General features: G+C 33.8%; 4 protein-coding genes across 7 annotated transcripts; 3 read left to right on the top strand and 1 right to left on the bottom strand.

Moving 5' to 3' along the window:
* The first annotated feature begins 235 nt into the window (after positions 1-235).
* On the top strand, positions 236-3,091 carry LOC126914289 (coiled-coil domain-containing protein 85C). 3 transcript variants are annotated; one of them, XM_050718030.1, is made up of 5 exons: positions 236-964; positions 1,100-1,512; positions 2,001-2,373; positions 2,465-2,730; positions 2,811-3,091. In XM_050718030.1, the coding sequence occupies exons 1-5, from the start codon at positions 952-954 to the stop codon at positions 2,853-2,855; spliced, it is 1,110 nt and encodes a 369-aa protein (XP_050573987.1). In that variant the 5' UTR covers positions 236-951; the 3' UTR covers positions 2,856-3,091. The 3 variants fall into 3 exon arrangements, with proteins under 3 accessions (XP_050573987.1, XP_050573985.1, XP_050573986.1); XM_050718028.1 differs by having other exon boundaries at positions 236-744; positions 812-1,512; XM_050718029.1 differs by having other exon boundaries at positions 236-739; positions 812-1,512.
* Positions 3,092-3,716: 625 nt separating this feature from the next.
* LOC126914288 (potassium channel subfamily K member 13-like) lies at positions 3,717-6,004 on the top strand. The gene is made up of 5 exons (XM_050718027.1): positions 3,717-3,846; positions 4,005-4,197; positions 4,697-4,771; positions 4,857-5,259; positions 5,328-6,004. The coding sequence occupies exons 1-5, from the start codon at positions 3,718-3,720 to the stop codon at positions 5,800-5,802; spliced, it is 1,275 nt and encodes a 424-aa protein (XP_050573984.1). The 5' UTR covers position 3,717; the 3' UTR covers positions 5,803-6,004.
* LOC126914270 (PR domain zinc finger protein 10-like) lies at positions 6,002-11,101 on the bottom strand. The gene is made up of 11 exons (XM_050717975.1): positions 10,934-11,101; positions 10,460-10,859; positions 10,043-10,375; positions 9,647-9,973; positions 9,360-9,569; positions 8,795-9,298; positions 8,446-8,710; positions 8,219-8,360; positions 7,966-8,154; positions 7,698-7,889; positions 6,002-7,622 (listed from the first exon to the last, which is right to left on the bottom strand). Exons 1-11 carry the CDS (start codon positions 11,099-11,101, stop codon positions 7,347-7,349), a joined length of 3,006 nt encoding a protein of 1,001 aa, XP_050573932.1. The 3' UTR covers positions 6,002-7,346.
* A 40-nt stretch (positions 11,102-11,141) lies between these two features.
* On the top strand, positions 11,142-14,881 carry LOC126914279 (calponin homology domain-containing protein DDB_G0272472-like). Of its 2 annotated transcripts, XM_050717996.1 has the most exons (6): positions 11,142-11,268; positions 11,945-12,317; positions 12,387-12,585; positions 12,654-13,468; positions 13,708-13,906; positions 14,083-14,881. In XM_050717996.1, exons 2-6 carry the CDS (start codon positions 12,094-12,096, stop codon positions 14,725-14,727), a joined length of 2,082 nt encoding a protein of 693 aa, XP_050573953.1. In that variant the 5' UTR covers positions 11,142-11,268; positions 11,945-12,093; the 3' UTR covers positions 14,728-14,881. The 2 variants fall into 2 exon arrangements, with proteins under 2 accessions (XP_050573953.1, XP_050573954.1); XM_050717997.1 differs by lacking the exon at positions 11,142-11,268 and having other exon boundaries at positions 11,795-12,317.
* The last annotated feature ends 11 nt before the right edge of the window (positions 14,882-14,892 follow it).

Genomic DNA, 14,892 nt, shown 5'->3' on the forward strand with positions numbered 1-14,892 from the left:
ATTAGAATCCATCGAGTATATGTGAAAGAAGGAAAGAAAGAGAGAGGGATAGTTACAACAACACGTGTAGTAAGCTAAATCAATTAACAATCCAGTGAGATGTGTAAGAAAGTTTATGCTCTGTCGTTGTACGGTGCGGTGTGGCCACGAACGACAAAGTTTCACTGGAATGCCCCACTTGATGTTACGGCACTGCGCCTTGTGAAATGCGGCGGCCCCGCAGCGAGAAAAACGGGGGCCCGGCTGAGCGCATTAGCTCTCGGGAGTGCAATATCGCTAGTATGCTCAAGATTTCGTAACGAAAATAAGTGTCCATGCGGCCAATATTTATCCTATTCTTTCGCAAAACTATGCTTTCGTGCTTTAATCCGATTATTAACAGCTGGAACGTGAGTATACCACGCGATCGTTCGGAGTTACGGCATAAACCGAGGACGTCGACTCTTTAATACCGAGACGAAGCCAAGCTTGATCGCGAACACGAATACGGGATTCGTTCGATGTGTTCAGATAATTTGACTGCAAAGATCTTGTCAGGATTGTTCGAATTCTCGCAATTACAATTTCATTAAAAGTGGTAGAGTATGTTGCACTAAACGATATACAAGACACCGCGGAGGACAAGGCGTGTAAGATATTGGATAAAAAGGAAGTTTAGAGAAATTTATAAGGTGACAGTGATACGAAGAGAAATCTTAGCAAGAGAAAGAAAAGGAAAAGGGGAGAAGTTTGATAGACGGTAAGGTAAGACTCGCGGAGGTAAGACACATATCGCGTGGGCCACCTCTTAAGTAGTATATCCGATCTGAAGAGAGAGCAGGAGAGCAAGAGAAAGAGAGACCGTACGGCGACCCAGATTTTAGCGGGTCGAACGAGGCAGGTCGACACGAAGAAGTCACGGTGGACTTTCTGAAATGGGACACAGCGCAGCCTGGAGCTAAATTAGCCGCGATGTCCAATAAGAGTAAGTCCCAGCCGCAGCAGCAGCAGCATCCTTCGCACGTGATCAAGTCGACAGTGGAGCAAGTGCCACCGCGATATCAGCCACCACCTCAGCCAACCAGCGGTATCCTCAAGAATCATCCTCATTTTGGTACAGGCCCTTCTGTGCCAACTTCGGTGTCTACCACTGGTCAAGGTCCCGTCGCGACCTTGAATCATCATCAACCCGTCCAATCACGACCTGTGCCGCAACAGAAGGATGTGCAGAGCAAATATTCACCGAGGATAGAGCATCGACATCATCCTCAAGGCGGAAACACTTTGACTGCATCCGTCCCTAAAACACAGCCTCATACCTACCTTCAGGCCAAGGTCGGCCAAGGTCAGTACCTGCCACCTAACGGTCAATATCCCACGGTAAACACTGCACAGACACCGCCGCTTAGACAAAGGATCACCGACGACGAGTTTCTAAGGCTCGGTCCTGTGGAGATGCTGAAATTTGTTCGAAAGACGGAGAGCGATATCGCAAGGCTCGCCGCCGAGCAGAATCGACAGATACAAAGCTTGGTGAGTTTCACTAGTTTCTCACCTGTTTTTCAATCAAATAGATTTAATCTTACGTAGTATAATAAGCGAAAGTTTGTACGTCATTCAGAGGAAGAATAAACGAGAGGAAGAGTAAAAGTAATAATTGTAACCTTCTTTTCTACTAACGCCACGGTATCTTTGTTTTATTATTTCGTTTTGCGAAGAAGATACGATCACCGATTTTAAGCACATCACACGGAAGTTCTTGAGGTTCTTTTAGGTCACACACGGGTCGGGTCCACCATCGTAATTTGAACCAGTCACGCACATATGAGTCCAGTCGCAAACAATCTCCACTATGATCGAATTCTTCTTCATTAAAAAATGATCACTCAAGAATAAATGCATATTTTAGAAACTTCGAATTGTTCATGAAATTTATTTTTACCCTATACCTAATTCGGTAGGATTCCAATCTATGACAAAAATGCGTGCGAATATCGGTGACTCACGCATTCCTATTTCAGCTTAGCGAGCTTCGGGCACTGAAAGAAGCAAACCAAAGATTAAGCGATGATAATCAAGAGCTGCGAGATCTTTGTTGCTTTCTGGACGATGATCGACAGAAGGGTCGAAAGTTAGCGAGGGAATGGCAAAGATTTGGAAGATATACGGCGAGTGTTATGCGTCAGGAAGTATCCGCTTATCAGAATAAATTGCGCCAACTGGACAACAAACAGCAAGAGTTAATCAAAGATAATTTAGAGCTAAAGGAACTTTGCCTTTATTTGGACGAAGAGAGAGGAGGTGGTCAAAGAGATGATGGAGATGGTTCAAGTTCAAGTACGAATGCCGAAGAAACCGCGCCCCCGAGACCAAGGCATGCATCTACATTTAATGGTACAGTTATCACGTTTGTTACGTTGATTCTTAACAGAAGATGTACTTTTATGCGAATAATTTTGATCAGTTTTTCAAATTTGTATTGCAGACCAAACTATGCAATACGTAAGGAGTTTAGAACAACGAGTAAAGCAGCTCGAAGAAGATAAGAGTCTTTTACAGGCAAGAGCGCAGGGTTGGGAAGTACCACCTGGTGAAACCTGGGAAAGTCAAAACAGTCCAGGCGAAAATCCTCACATAGGAGGTCGACCAGAAGCAGTGGTACGAGCTCTTCAAGTTCTCGAAGTTAGAGAACAACTAGAAAGAGAAGGCGGTCACGACGGAGAAAAGGCCTTGGTTAGAGAAATGTGCAATGTAAGTTAATATTTGGATATAAGGTTCCATTTCGGCAGAAACTAAAAATTAACTGTATTATTAATGTGTGTTCTACGTAGGTTGTTTGGCGGAAATTGGAAGAAGGTCCACAAACGAGGCATTGATAATCGTATTGTAAGCGCGATTAATTAAACTATAGTGTAGCCGTTGCGAAATCTGTTAATTCAGATATCGTATTTAATAGTATTATAGTGTTTAATGCGAATGTTATGAATTTTACGCATGTACCTACAACTATTTTGATGTAAGAATCAATGTGCCTAGTTTACAGTATTTATATGAACATTGTAGAGTCGTTAGGTTACCTATATAAATTAACAAACTTTATTTTTATTATAAATTTACGATGATTTATTTTTGTCTATCCCAAAAATTCCATCCTTTAAAAACTAGTAAATGGCTGGTTTGTAACACATAGTGTTATTAAAAAAAAAATGGATAACACGACGCTACATCCTTATGCGCAAGAGACCCATTTGTAGAGTGACTCGGTTTCTATCTTTAGTCAAAGAACCTTCCTTTCATAGGATTTTTTCACTAGCGATGTATACTACTGCCTTATATTTTCTGCAACATAATTTTATAAATCATGTAGCTCTGCAATTTTATAATACAAAATTACGTAACATATAATGTTGCACATCTTTCAAATAATACAACCAAATTTTTGCAACATGTCATCCGAATAAAATTTTGATATGCCAAATGCTAACACTGTGTTAAAGCAAATACAGGTAATTAAAAAAATAAATACAAAGAAGTAATTGAATTAAAAATATACCTTGAAGAATCATAAAATTCTGAGTCGCGATAGATTTTAAATGATGTATCTTGATAATGTTCGTTGACAATACATCTGCGGATTTTCGTGGATGTTCGTCGCTGAGTTTGCGCCAATCCAGATGAAAGGCAAAAGTGGGGATTGCAACCAGTCTCTTGTATCTGGAGAGATGAGAATTGTCGGTGATGTGTCTCCCCGGTGGCCTCGGAGAGGACAACGCAAGATTCATCCTTCATTTCGCCGCCCTGACAGTGTACATGTTAGCTGGCGCTGCAATCTTTCAACAACTAGAAGCTGATCATGAAGTGCAACAGGTATGAAACCATTTTTTATCTTTTGGTTGTTCTCTTTTATCTATATTTTAAATTGTCTTTTTAGTTTAAGTTGCTATGTTTTATTACTATTTTTTAATTTAAATAAATATCGAAGTAAAAGTTAATACTTGTATGTTAAACTTCTGCTCACTATATAGACTGCAGAATTTTGGCGCGTTTATCATAGTTTTCGAGAGTATCATTTGCAAGGCAGTCCAATTGCTCTCCAAAGACTAGATGAGTTATTATATGCATATGGAAACGCTTCATTCTCCGGTGTCATCAACAAGAGCCAACGATGGGATTTTCTTGGCAGCTTTCACTTCGTGGGTACCATAGTTTCTACAATTGGTAAGAAATATATTATGACCTATTTGGAACTCTAAACATTTCATCTTATAATGTAATTGAACCGTAATAATAGGTCAGTGGAACGCCAGAGACATATGCTGGTCTTTATCTCAGTTATACTTTTCTTCCATTTGTATTCTTTTTCAAAAGACTGTAGACACGAGTGTATCAGTAATTACGAAATAATTTACCATATTCATTCTATATATTTTGTTTGCACGTTTCATCATTTTCCGACTATTCACTTAAAAGTCAATTTATTGACGACTGTATTATCGCGCCATAACTTGGTCATAAAAGCATTGACTAAAAGGGTAAGGGTCGTCGTCCGCAGCACACATAAGAATGTGCCGGTGAATTCCAGAATGTTAATATCTTGCGACCTAGTCTTGCAGTTATCCTCTTCAGTACTGTGTAATCGGTACTTTGTATTACGTTTGTATATGTTCATTTCAGTTTCGAAATAAATTATGGATGTTATTATTAATTTGTTTTTCAGGATATGGAAATACCACACCGCAAACGAGAGCGGGTAAGGTAGTTGCTGTTCTGTATGGCTTTCTTGGTTGTTCCGGTAATACAATAGTTTAAGCATTAAAGATAAATGTTATTACGCTCATTTATCTATAATTTTTCTCATTATCTTTTTTATAACACAGGTGGAATTTTATTCTTCAACTTGTTTCTTGAAAGGATCATCACTCTCCTTGCTTGGATTTTGAGAGTGATACATATCCATCGTTTAAAAAGGCATATTCGGAAAAATTTATCAATATCTCGACGTTCGTTCGGATCGTCCAAGAATGAAAAACCTTTACCAGACATACTTGAAGATGATGACGATCATTTAGATGTCGATGAATGGAAACCAAGCGTATATTGGGTTATGCTATTTCTATTATTAGTGTGTTGTACGATAGCTTGTTGCGCTGCGGCGGTTTACGTTCAATTCGAACATTGGGAATATTTCGACGCTCTTTACTTTTGTTTCGTTAGTTTCGCAACTATTGGTTTCGGAGACTTCGTTAGTACACAAAACTCGTATTATCCTTACATTCATTGGTACGTCCCACGAAATTTTGTTCAATAATATACACTGCAGTACTGATACATAATTTCTTCATACGCAGGTATCGTTTCATTAACTTTATATTTTTGCTGATTGGTTGCTGTTGCACGTACTCCCTATTGAACGTGACATCGATTATAATAAAACAAGGATTAAATTGCATCATACAAAAAATACAATGCAGAAATCAGGAAATGGCCGCATCACATTTACCAAGGAGGAAATATTCCTTGTCTACGATTTATTTTTCAAAAAGAAGAGGAACCAGGATAGCAGCAAGAGATTCGTTTAAATCAGATTACTCGGAAACTCCAAGAAGAATGTCTGGAGAACTGATTTCTATGCAAGATTTTTTCTCAGCGAACAAGGTTTCTTTGGCGGTAATGCAAAAAGAATTGTATGAAATGGCTCAATCACAAAAAGGGGCTAGTGTGGGTACGATCGCATCTAATGCCGTTGTTCTTAAGTCCGATGCAGTTGGCCCTCTGGCCATAGTTACTGAAAAGTTTAAAAATAAAATGTCAAGAAAGAAGTAAAACGATTTCAAACTATGAAAAGAAATAAATTTATTGGGTATTTTTTTTTTAACTGTTAATATGAACTCACTTGATGTCTCACAGTATTAACTAGTAATACAATAGTTTTAAATAAAGAGAAAAATATAAGGTATTCTTGTAGCATGTCGAGTAAAGAATTATAGGATCCGATTTTGCGGTACAATAAATCGTACATAGATCAGTCATCGGGTAACTTTATTTAAGTCACGTTACAATACAGTTCTCCATGTACTCAACAACATTAACAAACATGCATTCTTTTGTCTTTGTTTTTCCATAATATTTATCATATTATGCACATATAATGCATGTAAAACAAATTTTTAATTCTCTTGCCAATTTATGATATATGAAATTACATTTAGAAAATTATGATTTGGAATGCTAATAGTATTTCACTGTTGTAATTTGATAAACTAGCAAAGTGTATATGGATAATTTGCAACGCTATCAATTTTACATGCATCATAAAATCACAAAGACAAAAGTTTTCTTGTCTAGGTAACTATTAATACCTTCAATTTCAATCAGATATTTCAATTCGATGAGTATGATGGATGCAAAAATTGTCACGCTAAACTTCCTTAGTGAAACTAGTAATTCTGAAAGGTTTGCGCGAAAAAGAAATCCGATTGATCGAAAATCTGTACTGGAAACACAGATATCTTTTTCTAAACGAGAATCGGTAGTAATTATGACAGAATGTTATAAATTACGAGAAAGAGTAAAAGTGATCGGGCGATTCTTTACAGACTACAACATTTTGTGTAATCTACAGACAATTGCTTTATCATCAAAGTCAGATGTAACATGTAGACACTACGATCAGGTCTATAAAAAAAAAAAAAAAAAAAATCACATAGTATAGACGAGATTACACCGATCTAAGATTCATCAAATTTTCCAAATTTCAGCTGCGTTTAAATTTCACTTTAAACTTGAAGCTCAAATTCGATCACTCTAACATCCATAATTGAATCACATCGAATTGAAGCTTTTTCAAAATTTCAAAAGAAACTACTAGAGTTAATGTCGGTGATGTACCGACAATAAGAGGACTTGTTCTACCTGTTTGCGCTCTGTACTCATAATACCTTGAGCAAAGACCTCAATAACTAACATGTTTCCCATTGTGTTTAAGTCTTAAGTCTCCATGTTTGTGTTTCCCATTGTGTGTTAACATTTAAATCTTCTTCCATGTTTTCGCCCTGGAGCTCGAAGTATTCGTAAAATAGTGCGTACTCCGTTTCAACAAATTTATTCAAAATTACGACCGAATTACGGTCATGACACCATTGTCAACCATACAATCAATAAAATAGCGTTCAGTGTTTCGCACTAACGCTAACCAAGCTGTGCTCCAAATACTTTCCAGCGGAGAATCAATTAATCCTCCTGGGCATCAATGCCCTTATTTGGCAACAGCAGCAAAAAACACAGTGTTTCTTTACTGTGCACAAACTCATGAGATTCATATCTCATTAAATTGACAAAACCTCTCATTGAGGTTGCCACAGATCTGTTCAGCGTATGTCACGCATACGAACAAATTGTTGCCCAACTATCTCTAATCCATTGCCTATTAGATCAACATCATCAGATATTTTGATTATTCTTGGTTTAAAAAAATCTGAATTTGTTTCACACGTCTGAATATAATTGGACAATACAAAGTGATCTTCAATAAGTACTGGGGGCTGATTCTGATTCTGTGGCTGTCGATTACGTGAACGCGGTACTTGATCAGCCGGTTCCATTAAATTTGAGTGTTTCTTTCGTTGATGTTGTAAAAGTTTTGCCTTATAAAAATAAATAAATTTTTTAAAAAGATTATTAATTTGTTATAAATAAAACTACAGATTTTTACAACTTACTTTACTAGCATATTGTTTATGACACCATTGACAACTCTGTGGTGTAGTAGTAATGCTACCGACAGTTTGACTAAATGTTGGATTCGGTAAATCGGAGAAATCCGACTCCTTCTGTCGGTTGCTCGGCGGTAAAGCAGCTCCTGGATGATTTTTCATGATATGTGCTTTACGTTTACTGCTGCTTTTATAGACCTGTAAAGCAAAGAAATATAAAAATCATATGAAATAAATAGCTCAATTTATTTTATCAATGAATATAAGTGCACACCTTATCGCAATATTGACAATAATAATCTCTCGTTTGACGTAAAATTGGTAAATTTAATTCTGGTACAGATTCTGGCGCAACATCTGGATGTCTTTTTGCCAAATGATTTACAAGCATTCCTCTTCGTTTAAAACCGACCAAACATTGATGACATTTATAAATGAAACGATTGTAATCATTAGGGTTTACCTAGTAACAATATATAAATTATACTAGTAAATATCGTTCTTATTCTCGAGTAAGTAAAAAATACCTTTGGAACAAATTTTTTAGTTTGTGTAACTTGCGACATTTGTTCTTCGGTGGCTGTCTGTGAATTATGTAATTTAGTCATGTGTTCTTTTAATTTATCTTTTCTCTTAAATTGTTTACCACAATTTGCACAGTGAAATTCTCTACAAAAAAAAAAAAAAAGAAATTCCATGTTATAATACACATTACATGATTTTGTGTACCTTGTAAGTATAAATATTACTATACCTATGATCGGAATGTTTTAGCAGATGCATCTGTAATTTATCTACTGTAGCAAATCGTTTTGCACAAATTTGACATTTGTGTTTTCTTTCACAATGATGTGCCCTAATATGTTTACGAATAACTGAATATTTGATAAATATTCTTTGGCAGTAAGGACAGCTAAATGTGCCATCTTCATTTTTATGAGTTTCAATATGATCTTTTAACGTCATGCTTTGATTAAATAGTTGTCTGCACATTGGACACTCAAATAGTTGTTTATTTTCTGAATAACAAAAAAAGATGGATATAAGCAACTTGAGAAACTCTTTTCCAAATAAAATTAAAATTATTTAATACAGTAATTCACCTCTATGTGTTTTCAAGTGACAAGAGAGTGCTGAATTATTCATGAATCTTTTGAAGCAAATATTACATGGCAGTGGTTTTTGGTCTTCAGCACCATGCACTAAGCAGTGCTGCTGTAAACGTACTTTTGTCGCAAAACGTTTATAGCACATTGAACACTTATATGTAGACAAAGAAGTCAATCTTTTTGCTTTTTTCAAAGATAATCTCCCATGTTGTGAAATATGATTGATCAATTCTTTTTGTTTTTGAAATTGCAGTCCACATTGCGGACAAACTGTAGATTGAATTTTAGTTTTTATTTTATCAGAACTATGAACAAGAGAGTGTAAGTTAAGCAAAAGTGATTTTCGAAAAATTAGACCACAAACAGAACATTTCCATTCCTTAGAATTATTTTGTCTTGAATTTTCTTTCTCTTTCAAATTTCTTCCGCGAAATACTTTCATACGCCGGGAATGATTATCATCTAGCCGTGACCAACTAGATATCAGATTTTTGTGCTCTGTAATCGAAAATTGCATAAATATAAATATAAACCGAGATATTTTGTAAACTTTATATACCTTTATCATCCTTCGTTTCTTGTGTAGATTTGAGTGGTATTAAATTTCTACGTATTGCATAATCAGTACTAGGACCAGCTTTCAATTCTTCCTTTGGTAAAATACTTCTTGTAGTCAAAAATACTATTCCATCACGTTGTTGACAAATTACCAAATTTTGATCTTTATAAGTTAATGCAGGTCTAACAAAACGCATCCAATTTGAAGCATCTGCATTGATAATAAAATATTTTAAATTAGATATTTTTGTTTTATTAAATATTATTTCTTAAATTATTAATACCTACTTTCATTTGAAACATCTACTTTTAAAAATTCTTTATTTTCAGTTTCATAGAGCAATGGCAATTCATCTCTAAATGGTGTTCCATCATAAGGATATAAGACACCTTCTATAGGTCCAAATTGAGTACGTTTTTGTATATAACGTTTTGCAAACACTCCATAATCTGATCCACCTGATATAATTTCAGAATTGGATAATTTGTTTATAGAAAGATATGATCCTGGCAGTGTTGCTATAGCACGAGATGGTACTGGTTGATCTGCTATTGTACATACATTATGTGAAGTGCAATTATCACCGCTACACACATCATCGCATTCATCACAACCTATAAAAAATATAAACTTAGTCTATCAGCACAATACTAATTAAATGAAGAAACAATAAAACTACATACATAAATTCTTTTTATCATTTATACGACGTTTTGAACGTCTCACATTCTTTTTTTCACAATCTTTTTTTTCTTCAGTAGGTATTAAAATTTCATTAATTTCTCGTTCATTAGATGCAGCTGAAGAATCTGCATTATTTTCTTTATTTGAATTTTCTGCATTTGATGAAAGATGTGTAGAATCATCTATATCAAGGTTTTGTGTTTTAAACGAATTTATAACATTCATTTGGTCATCTTGCATAACAAGAAAATCTCTACTTAATGTAAAATCTGTACTTGGCATTCCTGTTAGCATTAACGGAGCTGTTGCTGATTCTAGCCCGGAATTCGTTTCTATAAATATGTTTTATGCATATAATACATCATAATCTTAAAAAAACCATACTTTTTTTAGGAATAATATTTTATAAAATTTACCTTGCATAAGAATCAACTCACTGCCAACACTAGACACTAGTTGTTCCTCATTTTCATTAGCAACATAGTCATTAGAACTATCTGACTGTTGTACACTTTGTGTATCAATTGGATGTGTTAATTGAGAAACATAATTAACATTTGTTCTTTCATTTGATTCAGTCGAAGATATTAAAGGAGAAGAATCTTGTAATACAACAACAGAATTATGAAAAGGAGATGGTGGAAGTTGTACAGGAGTAGGTGAATATCTAGCAGCTGAACTCATATTGGGGTCAAGAGGACTAACACGATGTTCAAAATCTGAAAGTGGAGACGATGGTCTAGGAGAGAAAGAAACTTGTTCATATGTTGGAAATAAACGGGAATATTCCCGTGATGGATCTTCCACATATTCCACCTAATAACAAAATAATTTCAGATATCATACACGATAAATCATCTATGAAAGCATACTTTTATAAATTTACTTACAGTTAAAAATAACAGTTTATTATTATTCATTTTTTTTTGTTGTTCGCACATTGATGAAGAGAGAGAATGATCTGTAGACCAATTTACTAAATTGTTAGACACTTTATCGATATTATTTATCTCAAAGGAATTAGTAGGGGCCCCCTCAGGAGGGCCCCTTGGATCCATTTTATTTCTCCTTGTGTATCAAAAATGTTACAACATCTGTAACCTGCTAAAAATATGCTTTGAATCTACAAGAAGCTCTATTGTTAAAGGATTAAAAAAATTAAAGACATTCGTTCTCTCTAATTGTATAATGATTACATTTGTAGGATTTTGGTATCACTGGAAAGGTATGATAATGTCTGCGATAGAGAAAAAGTAAGGATATAATGCTTGAGCTTTTGGATTTTGTAAAACAGAAGACTTACCATCTTTAATGTATAAGTTTTCGAAGTCGATGCACTTTTTGCCTTGTGAATTGTGATGCACCTGCTGCAGTTCGCTGGTTCGTCAACAATCGACATTATCATTTTCATAATGCTGATTGAGAACCACTGAAATGGCGGGAAATTTTCGAATTGACAGATAAAATTAACAATGCATAACTTTAAAAATAATATATTTAAAATAATGGTTTCAACAATTCCAAAATAATTTTATTTGATGTTTAGAGCTTAAATAGGAATTAACATCAAAACTTAAATTGCCCATTATATAATAGATCCATCTATTTTATTAGAACTTTTTAAATAAATATAATTTATAAAACATAAATAATTAACTTACTCGTATTCATTATGTTGTTTTATACCGATATATTAAAGTACACTTTGTAAAAGTAATGCTAACATTGATTGATTCTCCACTGATCTATTAATAACATACATTTAACTAAAAATGATTTTATACATTGAAAGATTTCCAACGATATAGAAAACAACCATATAAGGATATTACATAAATCTTTTTTTAGCAATGTAAGGTGAAGTCGATAGTGTTTCATTATCCAACAACGTTTATTTCTAGCCCTTATTTTATGAATGGGGATGTAGACTACACGCGCGTATATAGGAGATATCTTTCATAACTCCCTTAACAACGAAACAACAACGTGTCAACAAAAGCCTAGAATGACTTTTTAGAACAGTTTGCCGCAAACATCGTTTATTTTACTTATGTATGATATAGTTATCATGGTACATATGAACGAAGTGACGAATCTAATGGATCGGATGATGAAAGTGAACATTTTTCATCCATCAGAAAAACTTCGAATGTCGAAAGATGAAGAGAAAACGTTTCTCGATCCAAATTTAATAATGAATGCGAGACACCGCATACTGCGAGAGGATTTGTCTGCTTCATCCGTGAATGACTCCGTTTTGGCGGAAACTAGAAAGTATGATGTAGTTAAAAAATAATGAAGATAAAAAATTATGAAAATTTGTTTCAAAATATTACTTCGTAGATTATTAATGCAAGAAGAAACGAAACAATTATATATGAAGAAACAAAAACGATTTTTTGAAAGAGAACTGAAAAAATTTGAGATGGAAATAAGTAAATCTCGACCTAAATTCTCGAAACCCTACGCATATACGAAGAGAAATTTTATATCCTCGGATGATGAAGATTTTTGGAGGACAACTAGGAAATTAAGGGATAAGGTCAGTATGAATTTCGAGTAATCGTAAAGTAATTATATTTTATCAGAAGTATAACAAATTCTTCACAGATAACAGTTGAAGAGAAAAATAATCAAGTCAATAGCAATCGTAATGAAAGTATATACATAGATCCTGTTTGTAAAAATAGTACAATAATGGAAACCGACGATATTTTGTTGAAACTAGAAAATGAAGGAAGTCAGAAGGAAGGGGATTGCGAAGTGCAATGTATCGGAAGCATAAAAGTAACGATTACAGATAAAACTAATTCTGAAATAGAAACGCAACGTTTATATCTTCTAAGGAAATACTTCGATATTTTAAAACAAAATGCTATAGAAAAACAACGTTTCCGTGACATTAAAGTGAAAATTCAGCAGAATATAGTGTTAAAGATAATGAGAAAGTACTTCTATATTTGGAAAGCCTGTGCAAAAGATGCAACGAATTATATTCAGAAGCAAACAGAAGAAAAAGAAGTTTCCGAAGAACAAAAGATCGAAATGTTCATAAATACGATCATAAAGCATCAGGAAGAAGTAATAAAAAAGAATCAAAAACCGAGAATTAAAAATGAAAACTTAATGGTAAAAGAATCCAAAAATGCAAATATGAAGAAGAAAAGTACTTATAGTAAACGTATTGTAATTGTCGAGCCACCAGCGCAATGCCGGTTAAATGCTCAGAAACAGATAATAGAAAAGCAAAAAGCTAAATTAGCCGAACAGAACAAAATAATCGAAGAATTAAAACTGAAACAGATGCAAGAGGCGATATTGATGGCAAATAGGGAGACAATGGACATAGCAAAAAATACCCTCGCTAATTGTGGGCAAAGTACGAGAAGAACATTGATTCGGTTAATGCAACAAAATGGTTACAGGTAATACTAAATTTTTGGTAACATTCTATATATATATAATCTATATATAACTTATATATATAACATAAAAATATTATATATATAATTATTATAATTATATGACTATATAACGTATATAACTATTATATATATAATTAATATATTATTTATAAATAATATGTATTATTATTATCATATATATATATATATATATATATATATATAAAGAGATTTATAATAAATTATATACATCTTGAAAGAGACGAAATTTTAACGGTAACTCGACACCCACCGGAACCACCAAAATTTTTATTGAGAATGGAAGCGCGAGCAAAGGCTAGACGGAAAAGAGTAAAATTGGCTGAAGAGATACGAAGACAAAAACTTGAAGAACAAAAACGAAAAGAAGAAGCCGCTAGAATGGAGGAGGAACAGAAAAAGAGAAGATTACAACAGGAGGTCAGATTATACAACAGATCAAAGTATATTAATGTCATATTAAGTGTCATAAACACTTATTTCACCTCGTAGTCTTTGTTATCTTTTTAAAAATATAACTCTTTATATCGATATAACCGATATAGGTTTCTTTAAATATAGATAGCATGATGAATTTTTTGCTCATTCATTGATAGGCTTTGGCAGAGGCAAGAAGATTACGAAAAGAGCAAGAACAAAATCGGCAGCGGGAAATAGAAAAATTGCAAAGATTAAACAGTATAGCGGATAAATTCTATCGAAAGTATCTTCTACGGCATTACATAATGAAACCATTCGTAATCCTTATCAAAGAATTACGGATTAATACCAAAAAGGCAGAGGATTATTATAGGACAAAATTAACAAAGAAAATTTTCGCGAAATGGAAAAAAGAAGTAGAAATACAATACGAAATAAAAACTGAAATTGTCGAATCATCTTATCGCACAATTTTAATGTCAAGGATATTTAAAGAATGGAAACAGGAAGCGAGAGAATTAAACTTGAAATATCAAGTTGCAGTAGATTTCTATGATATGAAACTTTTAGATAAATACTTTAACTTGTGGCGAGTAACAACACTCGAACTTAAAGCAAAATCTGAAGAAAAAAGAAAATTAGTTATCAAAATTTATGAAAATAAGTTAAAAGTCAAGTATTTCGGCATATGGAAGAGATATCTCGTGATTGCTATAGATATTGAAAAAAGTGAAAAAAGGAAAAATGAATTACGACAGCTGGTGCAAGAAGTAATTCCTGATTTTGATCCTATACAGAGAGATGTAGCATTGGAGGATTAAAGTTCATCTATGACATTAAAATTAGAGTATAAAAATTATATCATAGTCATATGCCCAGATTTATATAACATAAACGGCCGTTATTCGTTTTACATTATTTTGTATAGGAAAAATGTAAATATTTATCATAGCTAATTTATGTTTAAACCTTAGATCTACTAAACA

Source organism: Bombus affinis, chromosome 3 (assembly GCF_024516045.1).
Source record: "Bombus affinis isolate iyBomAffi1 chromosome 3, iyBomAffi1.2, whole genome shotgun sequence".
Classification (NCBI taxonomy): Eukaryota; Metazoa; Arthropoda; class Insecta; order Hymenoptera; family Apidae; genus Bombus; species Bombus affinis.

Coding starts and splice junctions, on each gene's coding strand:
- LOC126914288 (XM_050718027.1), top strand. CDS start 3,718: ATGTGTCTCCCCGGTGGCCTCGGAGAGGACAACGCAAGATTCATCCTT. Junction 4,772..4,856: donor TGGCTTTCTTGGTTGTTCCG/GTAATACAATAG, acceptor TTTATAACACAG/GTGGAATTTTATTCTTCAAC. Junction 5,260..5,327: donor TATTATCCTTACATTCATTG/GTACGTCCCACG, acceptor CTTCATACGCAG/GTATCGTTTCATTAACTTTA.
- LOC126914289 (XM_050718028.1), top strand. CDS start 952: ATGTCCAATAAGAGTAAGTCCCAGCCGCAGCAGCAGCAGCATCCTTCG. Junction 2,374..2,464: donor GCATGCATCTACATTTAATG/GTACAGTTATCA, acceptor TTTGTATTGCAG/ACCAAACTATGCAATACGTA. Junction 2,731..2,810: donor TGGTTAGAGAAATGTGCAAT/GTAAGTTAATAT, acceptor TGTTCTACGTAG/GTTGTTTGGCGGAAATTGGA.
- LOC126914279 (XM_050717996.1), top strand. CDS start 12,094: ATGTATGATATAGTTATCATGGTACATATGAACGAAGTGACGAATCTA. Junction 12,318..12,386: donor GTTTTGGCGGAAACTAGAAA/GTATGATGTAGT, acceptor ATTACTTCGTAG/ATTATTAATGCAAGAAGAAA. Junction 13,907..14,082: donor AGAGAAGATTACAACAGGAG/GTCAGATTATAC, acceptor ATTCATTGATAG/GCTTTGGCAGAGGCAAGAAG.
- LOC126914270 (XM_050717975.1), bottom strand. CDS start 11,101: ATGGATCCAAGGGGCCCTCCTGAGGGGGCCCCTACTAATTCCTTTGAG. Junction 9,974..10,042: donor AAATGATAAAAAGAATTTAT/GTATGTAGTTTT, acceptor TATTTTTTATAG/GTTGTGATGAATGCGATGAT. Junction 8,711..8,794: donor TCACTTGAAAACACATAGAG/GTGAATTACTGT, acceptor TTTGTTATTCAG/AAAATAAACAACTATTTGAG.